Raw genomic sequence first — 17,053 nt, 5'->3', positions numbered from 1 at the left:
ATCTGCCAGCATCGTGACGCTATATTGAACTAATATGCCATAATAAGCTATGGTGAGTGGTTTGGGTCTTTCTCAACAGTGTTTTATACACCAAGACCAAGTGATAAAAAAAGAACGAAAAACAAAAGTGTGTGACTAGATCGGGTCTGTCACGGTCCACGGAGGATGCAGCACCTTTATTTTCGTCTTCATTCAACTTTTTCTTACTTTTATCACTTCGATCCAAACAAAAAAAATTATGCTTTTCTAAAAAAAAAGACACAAACCTCACTGTCAATGCCGCTCTTGCATCGTTTCTGATTCTGAGAGAGAGAGAGAGAGTGAAAGTGAAGAGATAGACATGGAAGGAGGAGGAGCTGCGCACTACAACCCTCGAACTGTCGAAGAAGTCTTCCGAGATTTCAAGGGCCGTCGAGCTGGCATCATCCAAGCTCTCACCACTGGTAATCTTCTTCTTCTCTTCGTTTTCTAAAGTTTGTTTTTTTTCAGTGAAATTTTGTAAAGTTTGATTTTTTTTCTTATGGGTTTTGAAATTTTCATTTAAAATACTTCTCATGACGATCGTTTGGTGCTCTGATTCAGAGTACTTCCGAAACAATTGTGCTTAAGTGTTGTGTTGGTGATACTTAGTTCTCCAAATTTGGAGAACAATTTTCTGATTGATCCACTTGGTTTTGGATTTGCAGATGTGGAAGATTTTTTCCAGCAATGTGATCCTGGTTAGGCGTTTTTCCTCTGTCTCTCTCTCTAGCTTTAATTATTACTAAGTGATTTCTCTCAAGCTGCTTCATTTATTCACGGTTTTGACTTGTGGGTTTCCTGTAACTCTTTTAATGCTTATGGTCTCTCGTTTATAGCGGTTTCTTTTGTAGTGTGATTCATGCGGTTTCTATACAGCTTTGCTTTTATTTTCTGCTGTAGTTTTTTCTTGTCTGGTTTTCGGAACTGACATGACATGGTAAAGCTTATCCGAATCAATAGGGACACTGAATTTTACATTATCTTTCGCTTCTGCTTACTTTGTTTTGTACTAATGACTGATGATATTAAACATTTGAGCAATAGTTTCGTGATTTGGTCTCCCCATGATTCAATAGTTTTCGCCTTTGTGCTGTTATCTTTCTCTGCATTTTCTATCTCGCTTTTGGCTATGGCTTTATTGTCACAACTACACAGAGGTTGCTTGTCTCTAAGCATGTGTGCACATTATGAAATTCCTTGCAGCTCTAAACCTTTTTGTATTGTGACATTTTCAGAGAAGGAGAATCTTTGCTTGTATGGATTCCCTAATGAAGTTTGGGAAGTTAACTTACCAGCTGAAGAAGTTCCACCTGAGCTCCCCGAACCTGCACTCGGCATTAACTTTGCCAGAGATGGAATGCAGGAAAAAGACTGGCTTTCTCTCGTTGCTGTCCACAGTGATGCGTGGTTGCTTTCTGTCTCCTTTTACTTTGGTTCAAGATTTGGTTTCGATAAAGCTGACAGGTATCATCTTTGTTTTTAAGATCTCTGCTCATATCTCTACCATTAGTTATCATGAGGTCTCCAGCATTTCCATACTAACCCCCTTGCACTTACTAATTCAGGAAGCGATTGTTCAACATGATGAATGAAGTTCCTACTGTATTTGAAGTTGTAACTGGATATGCGAAAAAACAAACAAGGGAAAAGCCCTCTTCAGAAAATCTAAATGGCAACAAATCCAAGTCAAATTCAAAAGTGGTAAGACTCATGCTGTCTGTCCTCTAATAAGATTCAGAACATGTATTCCTTTATTTATTAACTGTTAATTAAGAAAAACCAAACCAAATAACCCTACGATGAATTCTAGAGCTTATGCTACTCTTCCAAACCCTTTCCCAACTTGGTCCTACCACTATTGATTCTCTATGTAACTCCCATGGTAAACGATCTAAGTTGTTCCGTTAGTTGAGCTAGCAACTCAATTAGAAACCTGCAAAAAACGTCTCGATAGTGATAAACATACTGAAGCTTCATCTTTAGTCTACTCTTATCATCTTTCTTTTTGGCTGTTTTTTTGCAGTTTTTCAGAAATTAGGAATGGTTAAATGGATACTTGAAAAACCACAGCACTGGCATATGTTTTTTCACATCGTAAAGGACCAATATATGACATTTTTATATCCAGTCATTACATAATCTTGGAAGTGTCTTTAGAGAATAGTTTTTTTACCCTCTTCTACTATAACTACATATACTTATGTATCAGATAACCCATAAGCATATTCTCATAGGGTTAAAGTATCAGAGATTGAGTTTTTTTTTTTTGGCTTCAAGGTCTCTATTGTTGCTTTCGTACTTCTCCTTTTCTTCTAGCATGAATGAAGTGTGATGCACATTTTTGGTCCTGAAACAACTTTTCTATGGTATGCATTATAGATTGTAAGATCTTACACAGTTTGCTATTGATGTTCTAAAACATAGACTGAGCATAACAATCTTACTTCCGTAATTGTAGTTTGCATCTTGCAGCTTAAGAAACCTCTAGGTTTGAGATAGGACAAAGATGGGCAGTATCTTTAACTGTAATTGTTGGATCTGTAATTAGCATGAATTAAAAGAAGCTGTTCTGTAATTACTACCTCAGCATGTAATGAAACGACCAAGTTATCTCAAAATTTACCAATCCAATGACATCTGTTGATTAGTTTTTTGAAGTTTACACTTTGGCTATAATGGTGTGGTTAATATAATCCTTCGTCTGGAATGCAGAGAGGTTTAGATGGCAAAAGTTTAAAGACGATACAGGCCAAGGAAGAGGAACAAGGATTAGATGAAGATGAAGAGCAAGAGGAAGAGGGAGAGGAAGATGAAGAGGATGAGGATGAAGATGAACACGGTGAAACCCTGTGTGGAGCTTGTGGAGATAACTATGCTTCTGATGAATTTTGGATTGGCTGTGACAAGTGCGAGAGATGGTTCCACGGGCAGTGTGTGAAGATCACTCCTGCTAGAGCTGAGCATATCAAGCGTTACAAGTGCCCTTCTTGCAGCAACAAAAGAGCACGACCCTAAACGTTTTATTCGACTAATCTTAGCTATGTATCTATAATCTATCTATCCTCCAAATTGTTTGTTGTTCAGACATAGTTACTTAGCTATGTATCTATAATCTATCTTAGTCTGTTTGTTGTTTACTTAGAAGCATGTCCAGATTTGATTTCTCAACCCAACTACGTATAACTCAAGTTGTAGTCTTTCAGTCTTTGATAAGATAAGTTTCACAACTGGAAATTTCAAACAACTGGAAATTGAATTGTTTACACCTCAACACAAAAGAGTATTATCAATTCTTCCAACTATATTCAACCTAGAGTTCAGCATTTTTGTTTCCGGAAACACCAAGAAGCTTGGCCAGTTCCCCGCTCTCATACGCATCTACAGTATCTGAAAACCAGAAACAAAGATAAATCTGTCAGTAAGAAAATGATATCATAAGCAAAGAAGTTTCCTTGAAGGAGAAGGAAAGGTAAGTATACCGTCTGATCCTCCGATGTGTTTTCCGTTTATGAAGACCTGCGGTACTGTTCGCCTTCCAACAATCTCTCCAAGTGCACTTTGGATGCTCCCACCATCTTCTGAAAGACCCAAATTTTAACCCAAATCTCTCGACCGTTAGTCACAACTGAATGTCTAAGTGGTGGTGATCCATCAAAGTTTCAATTAATAGAAATGTCTGAGACTCCAGATCTCGTGGCAAAAAAGAGCTAAGAAACATAGTTGGATGATGAAAACGCACCTCTTTCATCAAGCTCGACAACATAAGGAACTTGATCTAGCTCTCTGAACACAGATTTAGCTTTCCTGCAATAGCTGTTGACCAAACCACATGGAAGAAGAAGAAAAGTAGAGATGGTCATCTATAGGTACATGATCTCTAAATCTCTAAAAGGGGCAAAGGAAAAGCAAAGAGCACAAATACACAACACATTACTGAACCTGAATCTCTTGAACAAAATCCAAATTGGTTTGAACATATTACCCATATAAATGTAGCTCAACAGAGATAACAAAGTTCTGTCACAGATCCCAATCTACCGAATACAATACAAGAAAAAAGGCAAAGCTCATTGGATTCATCAAGTTAGAGACAGACTCATATACGTAATGTGAAGATTACTCAGTCAAGAAAGTCTACAACAAAGAGTCTTCTTCACTCAAGTTTCAATTAATAAGATCTAAACAAACAAAAACACACAAGATCCAATTTTTATGCAAATTCAGAGTGATCACTGATTAGAAATGGCCAAAGAGAGATAGAGAGACATACGGGCAGTAGGATTTGGAGAAAATGACGATCTTGTGGGAAGAGATGGTCTTCTGAACAAACTCGGCTTCAGGGGATGAAGCAGAAGAGGACACCATGGAAATGGATATAACAAGTGTGACGAACAACATTAGCATCGAGATAGATCTAAGCATTGTCATGGCTCCTTTTCTTCTTCTTCTCCTTCTTCTCAGTGAGATAGATGCCAATAGAAGTGAGATCACTTGCAGGATTGAACTGTACGGCGTGTAAGCAAGAGTGTCGTGACGGGTCCGGTTTAATCAGGCCCATTTAAAATCCGGGTCGTATTAAAGCCCAAATCAAGGCCTACTGTTTTGAGCCCGTTCCAAACCCAGTACATGATAATGACAAGCTGGTACTAAGACGTTTTTTTTAACACCAACTTGTCTTGCGGGTTCAATTTGATTTCCCCCTAAAATACGCAATTCTATTTTATTTATTTTTTTTTTTTTGTTAAAAAAATACGCAATTCTAGAAAACCATATACACACATCATCCCAAAAAAAAAAAAACATATAATATATATGTGACACAACATCAGTTTGAATAAAAGAGTCAAAATCATTTATAAAGTTATTAAAAACATTCTTCACAAGTTATATATCCTATATTTTTGTAAACGATCTCTCTTCTGATTGGCTCTTCTGAGTCAATCCTATATTGTCTGTTGTCAAAAAAAGTTATAAATCCTATATTTCTATAGGGAGGAATTTAAAAATAGAAACGCTCATACATTTTTTAAAATATTTCCACATCTGTATTATGTAACTAATCCCTCAAAAAGAAGACAACAATTATTAAAATAGAGACAAATTAGCCCATAATTTACTCTAGAAAAGGGAATAAAACTGTAAAAATGAGGAAGTCAAAGGGCAGAAGACAAAACAAGAGAAAAGTGTAAACGTTACAATTTTTTTATTAACCAGACTCAAAAGAAAAAAACAGTGGTGTGGGTGGCTGAGCACGAATGTGAATGTGTCCAACTCGATTCACCTCCCTTCTTCTCTCAGTGGACCAAACTCAATTCTCTCAAGCACCATATTTTTTTTTTTGAAAATAAAACAATAATTAAGAAAAAAAGAAAAGTGTTAGAGAGAGAAAGAGAGAGACACAGCTCAAAAGAGAACATTTTTATTTTGTTTGCTCGAAGAGAGAGAGAGAGAGAGAGAAAAAGAGTCTCCATAGAACGACGTCTGCAAAAGGAGAAGGCCAAGTCCAGCTTCTTTCTTTCTTCCTTATAGAGAGAGAGATTTGAACATTCAGATTCAGCTGTTTTTTTTTTTTTAATTATTTCCGGTGAATCCGATCTCCCCGATTTCTCTGTGTCTGCTTTTGAGCTGACTTCAAGGAGAACTTTTGTTGTTTCAGACCCACCAACTCGAGAATCTGCCCGATCTGACTCGTCTAAGTTGCCTTGACTCGCTGAGTCGGCTTCCTGTAAACTCGGGGTCTCTCTTGGATTGGATGAGTTAAGTGGGTCAAGAGAGAAGGATCTATTGGAAAAAAAAAAGAAGAAAGAGCTGCCATGGTAATATAATCCCATCCTCTTCGTTTTTTTCTTTCCGATTGCTTTATTTGCGTGTTTTTCTATCTCCAAAGTTTTGATTTTTGGATTTGACCAAGTAAAAAAAGATTGATTTTTTTCCGACAAGTTTTTGTTTCACTTGATTTGGTTCTTGTTGGTAGAGAGAGAGAGAGCTTTCCTTTGAGATTTGCGTTTGTTTGTCGATCCCACAATATAAGGAAACGATAAAATCTCGTGAATGTTTTTTCTAAGGGTTATGCCACTTTGATCCTTGGTGGGAAGTTAGAGTTTCCGAATACTAATTAAATTTGCATAATTTCAAAGTGTGCATTTTTATTGGGAAAACATTACAAAAGTGTTTACTGGCAGGTTTTTTAGTTTTCTTCAAATTCATTTTCTTGGACTATCATTTCCTATAAACATTCACTTTAGCGGCATTTTTAGATAACTTCTAATATTAGCAGTTGTTGTTCTGAATCTACTACCTAAGATAGTATGTCGTAGTAAGGTCCTGTAAGCTTCCTATGTTATATTGTGTTTATATATTTCACCAGGCAACTTCTTCGGCTGTTTTTTTTTTTTCTTTAAAAAAATGTATACTTTTTGATTTAATTAGTTTCCAGAAGTAAGATTTAATTGTTTAATTCAGTATAAGGAAACTGTGGGATAGGCGTGGTGTTATAATTTCTTTCTTGTGTTTGGAAAGGAGTGTATACTCTTAGAGTGTTGTCTCTAGATCCTATTACAACTAATTTGGGGAGTTGACATAAACTATAAGATCCATTCTCTCTTTCATTATACTCTTCTCCTATGGCACATGCCATCAATGTGGGTTCGTCAATACCGAATTTCTGACCTTTTGATCATAATCTTTCTTGTGCTTTCTCCATCTATTGCTTATTCAAGGGGATCACTCCATTGTTTACAATAGAAATTATTTTTAGGCCTCCGTTACTCATTGATCTCCACACAAATCTTGATAAATATTCTTTCAAGTTTCATATGATATAAGTATATTTTTCTCTCAAGATAAATTAGAATATCTTTGTACGAGACTGTTAGTCAGCCACATAAACGTATGGAACAGCTTGTGTGATGTTATCAAAACCTTACACGTTCGATCTTTATATCTTGTAGGTTGCCCCAGTCAATATAATAGTTGGTTCTCATGTTTGGATTGAAGATCCAGGAGTTGCATGGATTGACGGAGAAGTTGTCAAAATTAATGGCGAAGAAGTTCATGCACAGACCACAAACGGGAAGACCGTAAGTTTTCAATCCTCTTCACATGTTTTTGCATGTAATATTAAAAACACTGTCACTAGATTGGGTGTTTCTGCTTAGGGTTTATATTTATCTTTGTGTAAAATGGTTCTAGTCCTCTAAACTCTTTTGCCATGGATACTTGTTACTTCTCTAATATATGAGTTTTGTTGCATTATTTTGCTTGACACTTGACATCCTTGTTTCATAATTCTATTACAATTATTGAAACTAGATACTTTATCGACTAATCGATGAAATTTAACTTTCAGGTTGTGGCAAATATGGCAAACGTATTTCCAAAGGATACAGAGGCACCCCCTGGGGGTGTTGATGACATGACTAAGCTCTCATATCTCCATGAACCAGGTGTTTTGAATAACTTGGCCATGAGATACGAGTTGAATGAAATTTATGTAAGTTGTTATGCATTTTTTACGCTGAGTAATCATGAAATCACATATTGAGTTCCACGGCATTACAAAACATTCCTAAATATTTGCAGACATATACTGGAAACATCTTGATTGCTGTAAATCCGTTTCAAAGGTTACCACATCTCTATGATACTCATATGATGGAGCAATATAAAGGAACAGGTTTTGGGGAACTAAGCCCTCATGTGTTTGCTATTGCAGAAGTTGCTTACAGGTAATTAGGACCAATCAATTATTTCACCAGCAGAATTTCTCTTAATCACTCTTTATATGTACATTTTCTCATGCTAGTCTATTGCTTCTTTGGTTAGGGCGATGATCAATGAGGGCAAGAGCAACTCAATTCTGGTAAGTGGGGAAAGTGGTGCTGGTAAGACTGAGACCACAAAGATGCTTATGCGCTACCTTGCTTACCTTGGTGGTCGATCCGGCGTTGAAGGAAGGACAGTGGAACAGCAAGTTCTGGAGGTGAGGCGTTTAAATCTAATGTTTTCTTTTCTTTTTTTTTTAAATATAAAGTTGTTTTGAAACTTGTCATGGAGAAAAGTATAAACCTCTACATAGATACTTTTAGTTACTGCATTAATATATTCATAGAGAGGCTTGCAATGCTAGCCTAATTCTATTTTGGTTTTGTTGTTGGTGTACAGTCAAATCCAGTTCTTGAAGCTTTTGGAAACGCCAAAACACTCAGAAATAACAATTCCAGGTATGTGTATGTTCACTTAGAGGTTTTTCCTATAAATCTTCTCTTGAAATGCTTTTATGAGTTGCATACTCAAACTTGTTCTTGGCTCAAAGCTTCTTCAATCACTACTTGTTAGAGAATTATTTTGTTACTAAGGAATTTCAGGCAATCAATTTCACAGATGGCACATAAGCAAATTGAAACACATATAAACCATGTTAATCTCTTGGCCTTCTACATTTGTAAAGTTGAGGAGTAACCAACTCAACAGTAATGCGTTCCTATGTGATTAATTATTGTGTTATAGAGTTATTCTAAACTTCAAAGCAGATACAGTATCATCATCGTCGCTTTGTTTTTAATCAAAACGCAGTCGATTTGGAAAGTTTGTCGAGCTTCAGTTTGACAATTGTGGGAGAATATCTGGAGCGGCTGTGCGAACATATTTGTTGGAAAGGTCTCGAGTGTGTCAAATATCAGATCCTGAAAGAAATTACCACTGCTTTTACCTTTTATGTGCTGCCCCACCTGAGGTAATGGTGCTACACAATGATGCTAATATACCTTATCGTGTGGCGTTCTGCTTTAAATCACAAGAGTAAGTAGTTGGGGAATTCATATATTTTCCCAATCTGTAGGAAAGAGAGAAGTTCAAGTTGGGAGATCCTAAGTTATTTCATTACTTAAATCAATCGAAGTGCTATAAACTGGATGGAGTGGATGACACCGAGGAATATCTAGCTACCCGACGGGCTATGGATATTGTTGGTATCAGTGAAGAGGAACAGGTCAGTCTTCCTTTTTCTCCTTTTCCAACAAGAAATAATTTCTCTGGTAGAGCATCTTATTGACCATTCTGATAATTGCTATCAGGATGCAATTTTTAGAGTTGTTGCTGCAATCCTGCATCTAGGTAATGTCAATTTTGCGAAAGGAAAAGAGATTGACTCCTCAGTTTTGAAGGATGACAAATCAAGATATCATCTAGATGTATGTGCTGAACTTCTTAGGTATGTGCTGCGTAAATCTCGATTTCTGTTTTGTTTCTTTTTTTACATCTTTGATCCTGAACCCACTTTTTTCAAAAGGTGTGATGCAAAGAAAATGGAAGATGCATTGATAAAACGTGTAATGGTGACACCAGAAGAGGTTATTACAAGAACACTTGATCCTGATTCAGCCACGGGTAGCAGGGATGCATTAGCAAAAACTATCTATTCACGCTTGTTCGATTGGTATACAAAAAAACTTTCTCTCTTTTGATTTGCCGCTCTTATGTTTTTATTTTGATTTTTGTTTTCACTAAGTTCACTCATCTGTCGTGGACATGTTTCACTTATTGTGTCAGTATATATCATTTATGTATCAGAAATATGTCCTAGAATGTCTGCAATGTTTTTTGTATATTCTTAGAACCCGTATCCTTTTTTTTTCAGGCTTGTTAATAAAATTAACATTTCTATCGGGCAAGATCCAAACTCTAAGACAATAATTGGAGTTCTTGATATCTATGGGTTTGAAAGCTTTAAGATCAACAGGTAAATTTTGTAGCTTGCAGAATGATTTATTTCGTAATAGTGTTAAAAGCTCTATTGATTTTTTTTTTCTTGTTTCTTTTTGTTTTGTTTCTCATTCCAGCTTTGAGCAGTTTTGCATCAATTTTACCAATGAGAAGCTGCAACAACATTTTAACCAGGTCCGTTGTGTTCTTACTATCTTTAGAATAGTTTTCCTCTCCTTACTTAGCTTTGACGTACATTTTTTTTTTCACAGCACGTCTTCAAAATGGAACAAGAGGATTATACCAAAGAAGAGATCAACTGGAGTTACATAGAATTTGTTGATAACAAGGATGTGTTGGATCTCATTGAGAAGGTGTCCTAATGCCGGCTTATCTAATTTTATTCTTGACGTATTTTTGTGATAGTTTACAACTATTTCATCTTTCTTAATACATATGTGTGTTGTTAATGTGTGTTTATGACTTTCTCTTTCAGAAACCTGGAGGAGTCATTGCCCTTCTAGATGAAGCATGGTAGGCTGCTAGACTCTTTAGACGAAACTGTTTCCGTTTATGCTTATGGACTAAAGATCTACTATGATTTTGATGAAGATGCTGCTTTGCTTAATCTGTCTAAGACCAACTGTATAATGGATACTCAATTCTTTTGCAGTATGTTTCCAAAGTCGACACATGAAACATTTGCTCAGAAGCTGTATCAAACGTTCAAGAACAATAAGCGGTTTACCAAACCAAAGCTATCTCGGACCAACTTTGCAATATCACATTATGCTGGAGAGGTAAAACATCTTTTACATGCTTATGATAAATTTTGATAATTTTCCTATTAACACTCTCTCTTTTGTACTGAAACAGGTAACTTATCAGGCTGACTTGTTCCTTGACAAGAACAAAGATTACGTGGTGGCAGAACATCAGGATCTTTTGATCGCTTCCAGTGATACTTTTGTAGCTGGTCTATTTCCTCGCCTAGCAGAGGAAACATCAAGTAAAACCAAATTTTCTTCCATCGGGTCACGCTTTAAGGTATGGTGTTTTTTTTGCTCACCATATAGATTTGTTCTCCAAAACTGTCATGCAATATATTCTCCTTTACATAAATATTTAAGGAACTAGGATTTTCCTTTTGATGAATATTCTGTATATAGTGGAAACATCTTTAACACTTTAGGTCCTGAGTGTGCTTGATAGAGAAGCCATATCACTAATTCAGACATCATTAACTCATTTCTTTCATTCACTTTGACTTTGTAGTTATTATTTTTATTCTATGGCTTTCATTTTCAAATTTTCACCCATGTTGATGTTGTGATGAATCATGGTTCAATACATTATGTAGGGGAAACAGTATATTTGTATCTAACAAGACATGCTTAATCTTAAATTTCAGCTTCAACTTCAATCTTTGATGGAGACACTGAGTTCAACTGAACCTCACTACATCAGATGTGTGAAGCCAAATAATGTACTTAAGCCTGCCATCTTCGAGAATGTGAACGTAATTGAACAATTACGAAGTGGTGTAAGTACAACTGGAACCTTCTATATTATTTTTGTCTGTTCTGTGGTATTTATAATTGAGGCTTTGCGACCTAAATGTTCGGTTATAAAACTTACAAACTTACTACTTGTCTTACTTTTGTTAAGGGTGTTCTCGAAGCTATTAGAATCAGCTGTGCAGGTTATCCTACCAAGCGGACGTTTTATGAGTTTCTCAATCGTTTTGGTGTACTTGCTCCAGAAGTTCTAGAGGGAAAGTAAGTCACAATGATATATACATATTGTTTTTCTCTCGTAGTTTTGTATAATCCTGACAAATGGCCTTGTCTTTTGAAAAGAAATTGGTGTTTATTATTTCTTGCAGTTTTTTTTTTTTTCCTTTGAAAAAAGCCTTTTTTGTTGTATGTAATGGTTCCTATTTTCTTTGCAGTTCTGATGACAAAGTTGCATGCAAAATGCTTCTGGATAAGATAGGCTTAAAGGGTTATGAAGTAAGTCATTTGAAATTGTACTATGTAATGGTTCCATATATGTGTTAGGAACTATGTCTAATTTATCCAACATGCTGCCACTTGCAGTTAGGGAAAACAAAAGTATTCCTTAGAGCTGGGCAGATGGCTGAGTTAGATGCAAGAAGAGCTGAGGTTCTTGGAAATGCGGCTAGGAGAATCCAAAGGCAAAGCCGTACTTTCATCGCACGTAAAGAATTCCGTGCTCTACGTGGAGCTGCTATCGTATTACAATCCAACTGCCGAGGTATCTTCTTCCATAATTTATTGCAACACTATGCTCTTCTCTTTTGCTGCTGTTGTTGTAGCGGTCCAGCATATTGGATTCTGATTTTCTTGCTTCTGTGTGTTCCCATGAAATTAGTGGCTTGTTATGGTCCGTTTTTTCGTTCTGCCTTGCAAATGTGATATATGTAGAGATTATGTGCCTTTTTATTCTTCTACGGATTGTATTACTTTTGGAGGAATGAGCTTCTCAATACCTTTTATTGAATTCAAGGCAAATTGGCGTGTAACCTTTATGAGGAAATGCGACGCCAGGCAGCAGCAGTAAATATTCAGAAGGGTTTCAGAAGACATACTGCCAGAGAATCTTACTTAACAGTTAGACATTCAGCAATAACAGTTCAAACAGCACTAAGGGGAATGGTTGCTCGCAATGAGTTCAGGTTCAGAAAGCAAATGAAGGCTGCTACTATTATTCAGGTCGTTACCAAGAAACCTCTCTGGGTCTTTTTTGCTTACCTAACTGAGCAAATAAGAACATGACACGTCCATGTGTGACATTGTTCAATTTAAACCAGCACTGATGGTCCTCCTTTTTAATTTAGGCTCGTCTTCGCAGTCACCTCGCATATTCTTACTACAAGAAGCTCCAAAAAGCTGCCCTTTCCACACAATGTGGCTGGAGGAGCAGGGTTGCACGAAAAGAATTGAGGACACTTAAAATGGTAGTTTTTTTTTGGGTTTAAAAAAAAACACATTTACTAAATTTTCACAACTTCATGATATGAATCAGGTTCTTACCTTTACAATTTAATGAATCAGGCCGCACGAGACACAGGAGCCCTTAGAGAGGCGAAAGACAAACTTGAAAAGCGTGTTGAAGAATTAACATGGCGTTTACAATTAGAAAAGCGACAGAGAGTAAGTTCATTTCCATACATTGGCATGGTATCAAGCTTTGTTTACTTTGTCATTGATAATCTTTGGTAATATAGACTGAGCTAGAAGAAACAAAAGCCCAAGAATTTGCAAAACAACAGGAGGCTTTGCAAGCAATGCGGTTACAAGTTGAAGAAGCAAACGCTGCCGTAATTAGAGAGCGGGAGGCTGCAAGGAAAGCTATTGAAGAAGCACCTCCAGTCATTAAGGAGACTCCGGTATTGGTTGAGGATACTGAAAAAATCAATTCATTAACATCAGAGGTGGAGGCTCTAAAGGTATGTGTGTTTTCACTTATTAGATTTACCTTTATGTATTCACTATCAAAGTTAGTAAATAATTTGTTGATTAGGCCCTTAATATCGTGAAGTGGATTGGTTAGCTTAAATCATATATTGTTACAGGCTTCACTTCAGGCTGAACGACAAGCAGTCGAAAACTTGAAAAAAGCTTTCTCAGAGGCAGAAGCTAGAAATTCCGAGCTGGCCACAGAGCTTGAAAATGCTACGAGAAAAGCAGATCAGCTACATGAATCAGTACAAAGGTTCGTAAAATATATTGATGAACAATCAACAGAAAATGGACAGATTATAATTTCTCATGTACTTTTGACTCTGTCATTTTGCTTACAAGTTTTGAACTGCTAAGAGACGCTTACTAGGCATTGCTATCCTTGTTGGTTGAGTAAATAAGTTATCACTGTGTTTCTTCTATTCTGGACTTCTACATGTTGATTTTGCTTCTGGTTCAGACTAGAAGAGAAGCTTACCAATTCAGAGTCAGAAATCCAAGTACTCAGGCAACAGGCACTTGCTATATCGCCAACCAGCAGATCTATGCCTGCGCGATCAAAAACAATGCTTTTACCGGTGCCAAGACATATTAATTCTTTTTCGTCTTTCAGATGCATATAAATACAAGTTGGTCTGTTTTATTCATGTAATCTTTTCTTCTCAATGTTCAGAGAACTCCAGAGAATGGAAATCTTCTTAATGGGGAAACAAAGACACCGGTAAGGGAAAGTGAATTTTTCTGATTAAATTGCATGTTCAAAAGGAGACCGGCGTACTTTCTTGTTTATTTAATTGCTTATCGTCTGTAAATGTCACAGGACATGACTCTTGCTGTACGGGAACCAGAGTCTGAGGAGAAACCACAGAAATATCTGAATGAAAGGCAGCAGGTATCAGATATAATATCTTAATGATGGGATCCCATTTCTTGCATTATTGCACTCTGCTTTTCTCTTAACATTATGTTATAATCTTCGTATCATTCAGGAAAACCAGGATCTACTAGTCAAGTGTATCTCACAAAATCTTGGATACGCTGGGGGCAAACCTGTTGCTGCATGTGTCATATACAAATGTCTCCTTCACTGGAGATCATTTGAAGTCGAAAGAACTAGCGTCTTTGACCGTATCATTCAAACAATTGCTTCTGCCATTGAAGTGAGTTGATTCTTTCTTGCTTCATTGTTAAGAAGCATTTATGACTATTTCAACATGTTTTAAAGCCCAGTTTCTGGATATCAATTGGAAATGTTGTCTTCCATACAGGTCCCAGATAACAATGAGGTTTTGGCGTATTGGTTATCTAACTCAGCCACTTTATTATTGCTTCTGCAACGCACACTCAAAGCAACTGGCGCAGCTAGTTTAACGCCGCAGAGACGAAGAACAACATCAGCATCCCTTTTTGGAAGGATGTCACAAGTAAGAAAGCCGCAAATCAATTTGCTAACCTAAATTTTTTTATCTGCCTTGGTGTATCAGCCTCAATTCATCTTGTGTGCCTCTTTAACAATCTAAATAGGGATTAAGGGGATCTCCTCAAAGTGCTGGACTCTCTTTTCTGAATAGACAAGGGCTCACCAAGCTTGACGACTTGAGGCAAGTTGAAGCAAAGTACCCCGCACTACTTTTCAAGCAGCAGCTTACTGCATTCCTCGAAAAGATATATGGAATGATCAGAGATAACCTAAAGAAAGAGATATCGCCACTCCTTGGCTTATGTATACAGGTAACTCTTTGTTGCTTTGTTTTCGTAGAACAGTTTCTAGAAAGAGGGGTTATAAATTAGATGGCTTGAAATTAATAACCGAATGTTCTGGATAACCATTTCTTACTCAACGCCTTCTAAACCTCCAAGATGATTCTTCTGCTGTCTTAAAATAATATTCTTTTTTTTCTATTGCTATTGAGAAGGGTTTTCATGTGTTCTCTATTGTTCAACCTTTGTGAAGTTGATATGCTGGTACATTTTAGCTTTAGTTACGTGAAATTTTTTCGATTTCGTATAAAGGAATGTTTGCATAATACAGGCACCAAGGACATCAAGGGCAAGTTTGGTGAAAGGAAGAGCACAAGCAAATGCTGTTGCTCAACAAGCTCTGATTGCCCATTGGCAAAGTATTAGGAAAAGCCTAAACAGTTACTTGAACCTAATGAAAACAAATAATGTGAGTCTCGAAATTAGCAAAAGTAAAAGTTGTATTTTTGTTTTGGTAATGATGATTCCAATATATAATACATGATACAGGCTCCACCCTTCTTAGTCCGCAAAGTATTCACACAAATATTCTCCTTCATCAACGTTCAGCTTTTCAACAGGCATGTGTCACTTGTAATCTCTCCTTTTTTTTCTTCTGTCAAATCTCTTTTTCCTTGGTTGACAGAATATCTTTCTGTCATAACATTTTGCAGTCTTCTTCTACGTCGTGAGTGTTGCTCATTCAGCAATGGGGAGTACGTTAAAGCAGGTTTGGCTGAATTAGAGCAGTGGTGTGTGGAGGCTACTGATGAAGTAAGCCGAGATTTTACACTTTGCCTTTAAATTACTTATATATTTTACATCTTTTGAAATGGAATTGTTGTTTCATTTTCTTACAGTATGCTGGCTCAGCTTGGGATGAGTTGAGGCATATTAGGCAGGCTGTTGGCTTCCTGGTAAATATCTTAGTCGATACTATGTCACTTCTTTTATGCGTTCCCTTGAAATTGTGCTTAAGTTAATTTTGCTTAAGTTAATTTTGCTTCCTTTGACGCTCTGATCAGGTTATTCATCAAAAACCGAAAAAAACCTTAGATGAAATTACAAGAGAACTCTGTCCGGTATGTAGTCTCTTCTACTCAGTCAAAGCGGTTTTTAGCTCATTAAAGTTAAATTATTTTTTCCATAAGATGATCACTAAAGTTGCTTTTCTGGTCCAGGTGCTAAGTATACAGCAGTTATACAGAATAAGTACAATGTACTGGGATGACAAATATGGCACTCATAGTGTTTCTTCAGATGTATGATTCACTTTTAAATAACTAAGCTTTCTCTTGTCTAGATGTGATATTAATTGTATTCTTTCCAAAACCGTAGGTTATTGCAAACATGAGGGTTATGATGACAGAGGACTCGAACAATGCCGTAAGCAGCTCTTTCCTTTTGGACGATGACTCGAGGTAAGCTGAAACTAATTTGTGTTCAATATCTTTTGTACCCTTCCCGTTTCTCATCTAATCCAAGAAATCAATCAAAACACAGCATTCCATTCACGGTTGAAGACATATCAAAATCAATGCAACAAGTGGATGTTAATGACATTGAACCTCCTCAACTTATCCGTGAAAACTCGGGTTTCGGATTCTTACTCACACGTAAAGAAGGCAGTACATCGTAACTGTCCCCGAGGAGCTCTGTATGGTCACCAAGTACGATTGTTGCTACCGCATATACATAAATACATCGTGTGAGCCACTGCATTCCTATGGGCGTTTTGTGTATATTAATATCTTTTTCGGTTTCTATTCTTTCTTCTTCTTTGTTTTGGGTTCAGTCTTTGGCCTTTGTATTTGTGGAGAGGCCAAGTTTATTTCATTCTTTGCATCCCTGTAGTTATGGAAACTCACAGGGGTAATTTGTTTGCCATTTGGTTTTGTCATAGAATGGCTTAGGTGTGTTTGATGCTGTCCTTCCCAGAGAGGGGAGGAGAGTGTTTTATTTTAGTCAATTACATATTTTGTTGGTTTGGGCGAGTCTTTATAATTGTAATGAAGGAATTAAAATTTGTTTTCACTATTTATATAGGTTGCACATCAAATATTTTTTCATGTAAATTGTTGGTGAGTTTCTGTTTTACTCGAATC

The 17,053-nt window shown here is 36.7% G+C and overlaps 3 protein-coding genes across 3 annotated transcripts; 2 read left to right on the top strand and 1 right to left on the bottom strand.

Moving 5' to 3' along the window:
• Positions 170-3,176, top strand: LOC104770426 (PHD finger protein ALFIN-LIKE 5). The gene is made up of 5 exons (XM_010494854.2): positions 170-443; positions 687-719; positions 1,257-1,485; positions 1,587-1,722; positions 2,734-3,176. The coding sequence occupies exons 1-5, from the start codon at positions 341-343 to the stop codon at positions 3,034-3,036; spliced, it is 804 nt and encodes a 267-aa protein (XP_010493156.1). The 5' UTR covers positions 170-340; the 3' UTR covers positions 3,037-3,176.
• Positions 3,200-4,528, bottom strand: LOC104770425 (glutaredoxin-C4). Its single transcript, XM_010494853.2, has 4 exons — positions 4,292-4,528; positions 3,761-3,834; positions 3,501-3,599; positions 3,200-3,408 (listed from the first exon to the last, which is right to left on the bottom strand). Exons 1-4 carry the CDS (start codon positions 4,447-4,449, stop codon positions 3,332-3,334), a joined length of 408 nt encoding a protein of 135 aa, XP_010493155.1. The 5' UTR covers positions 4,450-4,528; the 3' UTR covers positions 3,200-3,331.
• LOC104770424 (myosin-17) lies at positions 5,413-17,023 on the top strand. The gene is made up of 39 exons (XM_010494852.1): positions 5,413-5,837; positions 6,972-7,100; positions 7,370-7,513; positions 7,603-7,748; positions 7,846-8,002; positions 8,185-8,243; positions 8,596-8,755; positions 8,861-9,010; positions 9,096-9,232; positions 9,311-9,457; positions 9,659-9,760; positions 9,861-9,918; positions 9,996-10,097; positions 10,220-10,257; positions 10,397-10,523; positions 10,600-10,770; positions 11,135-11,266; positions 11,392-11,501; positions 11,675-11,735; positions 11,823-12,000; positions 12,253-12,458; positions 12,584-12,703; positions 12,801-12,899; positions 12,974-13,195; positions 13,322-13,461; positions 13,669-13,786; positions 13,882-13,929; positions 14,029-14,100; positions 14,198-14,368; positions 14,477-14,632; positions 14,733-14,939; positions 15,241-15,378; positions 15,459-15,529; positions 15,623-15,722; positions 15,809-15,865; positions 15,974-16,030; positions 16,130-16,210; positions 16,287-16,369; positions 16,452-17,023. The coding sequence occupies exons 1-39, from the start codon at positions 5,835-5,837 to the stop codon at positions 16,585-16,587; spliced, it is 4,593 nt and encodes a 1,530-aa protein (XP_010493154.1). The 5' UTR covers positions 5,413-5,834; the 3' UTR covers positions 16,588-17,023.

Source organism: Camelina sativa, chromosome 20 (assembly GCF_000633955.1).
Source record: "Camelina sativa cultivar DH55 chromosome 20, Cs, whole genome shotgun sequence".
Lineage (NCBI taxonomy): Eukaryota > Viridiplantae > Streptophyta > Magnoliopsida > Brassicales > Brassicaceae > Camelina > Camelina sativa.
This window is presented reverse-complemented; position numbering and strand designations above follow the sequence as displayed.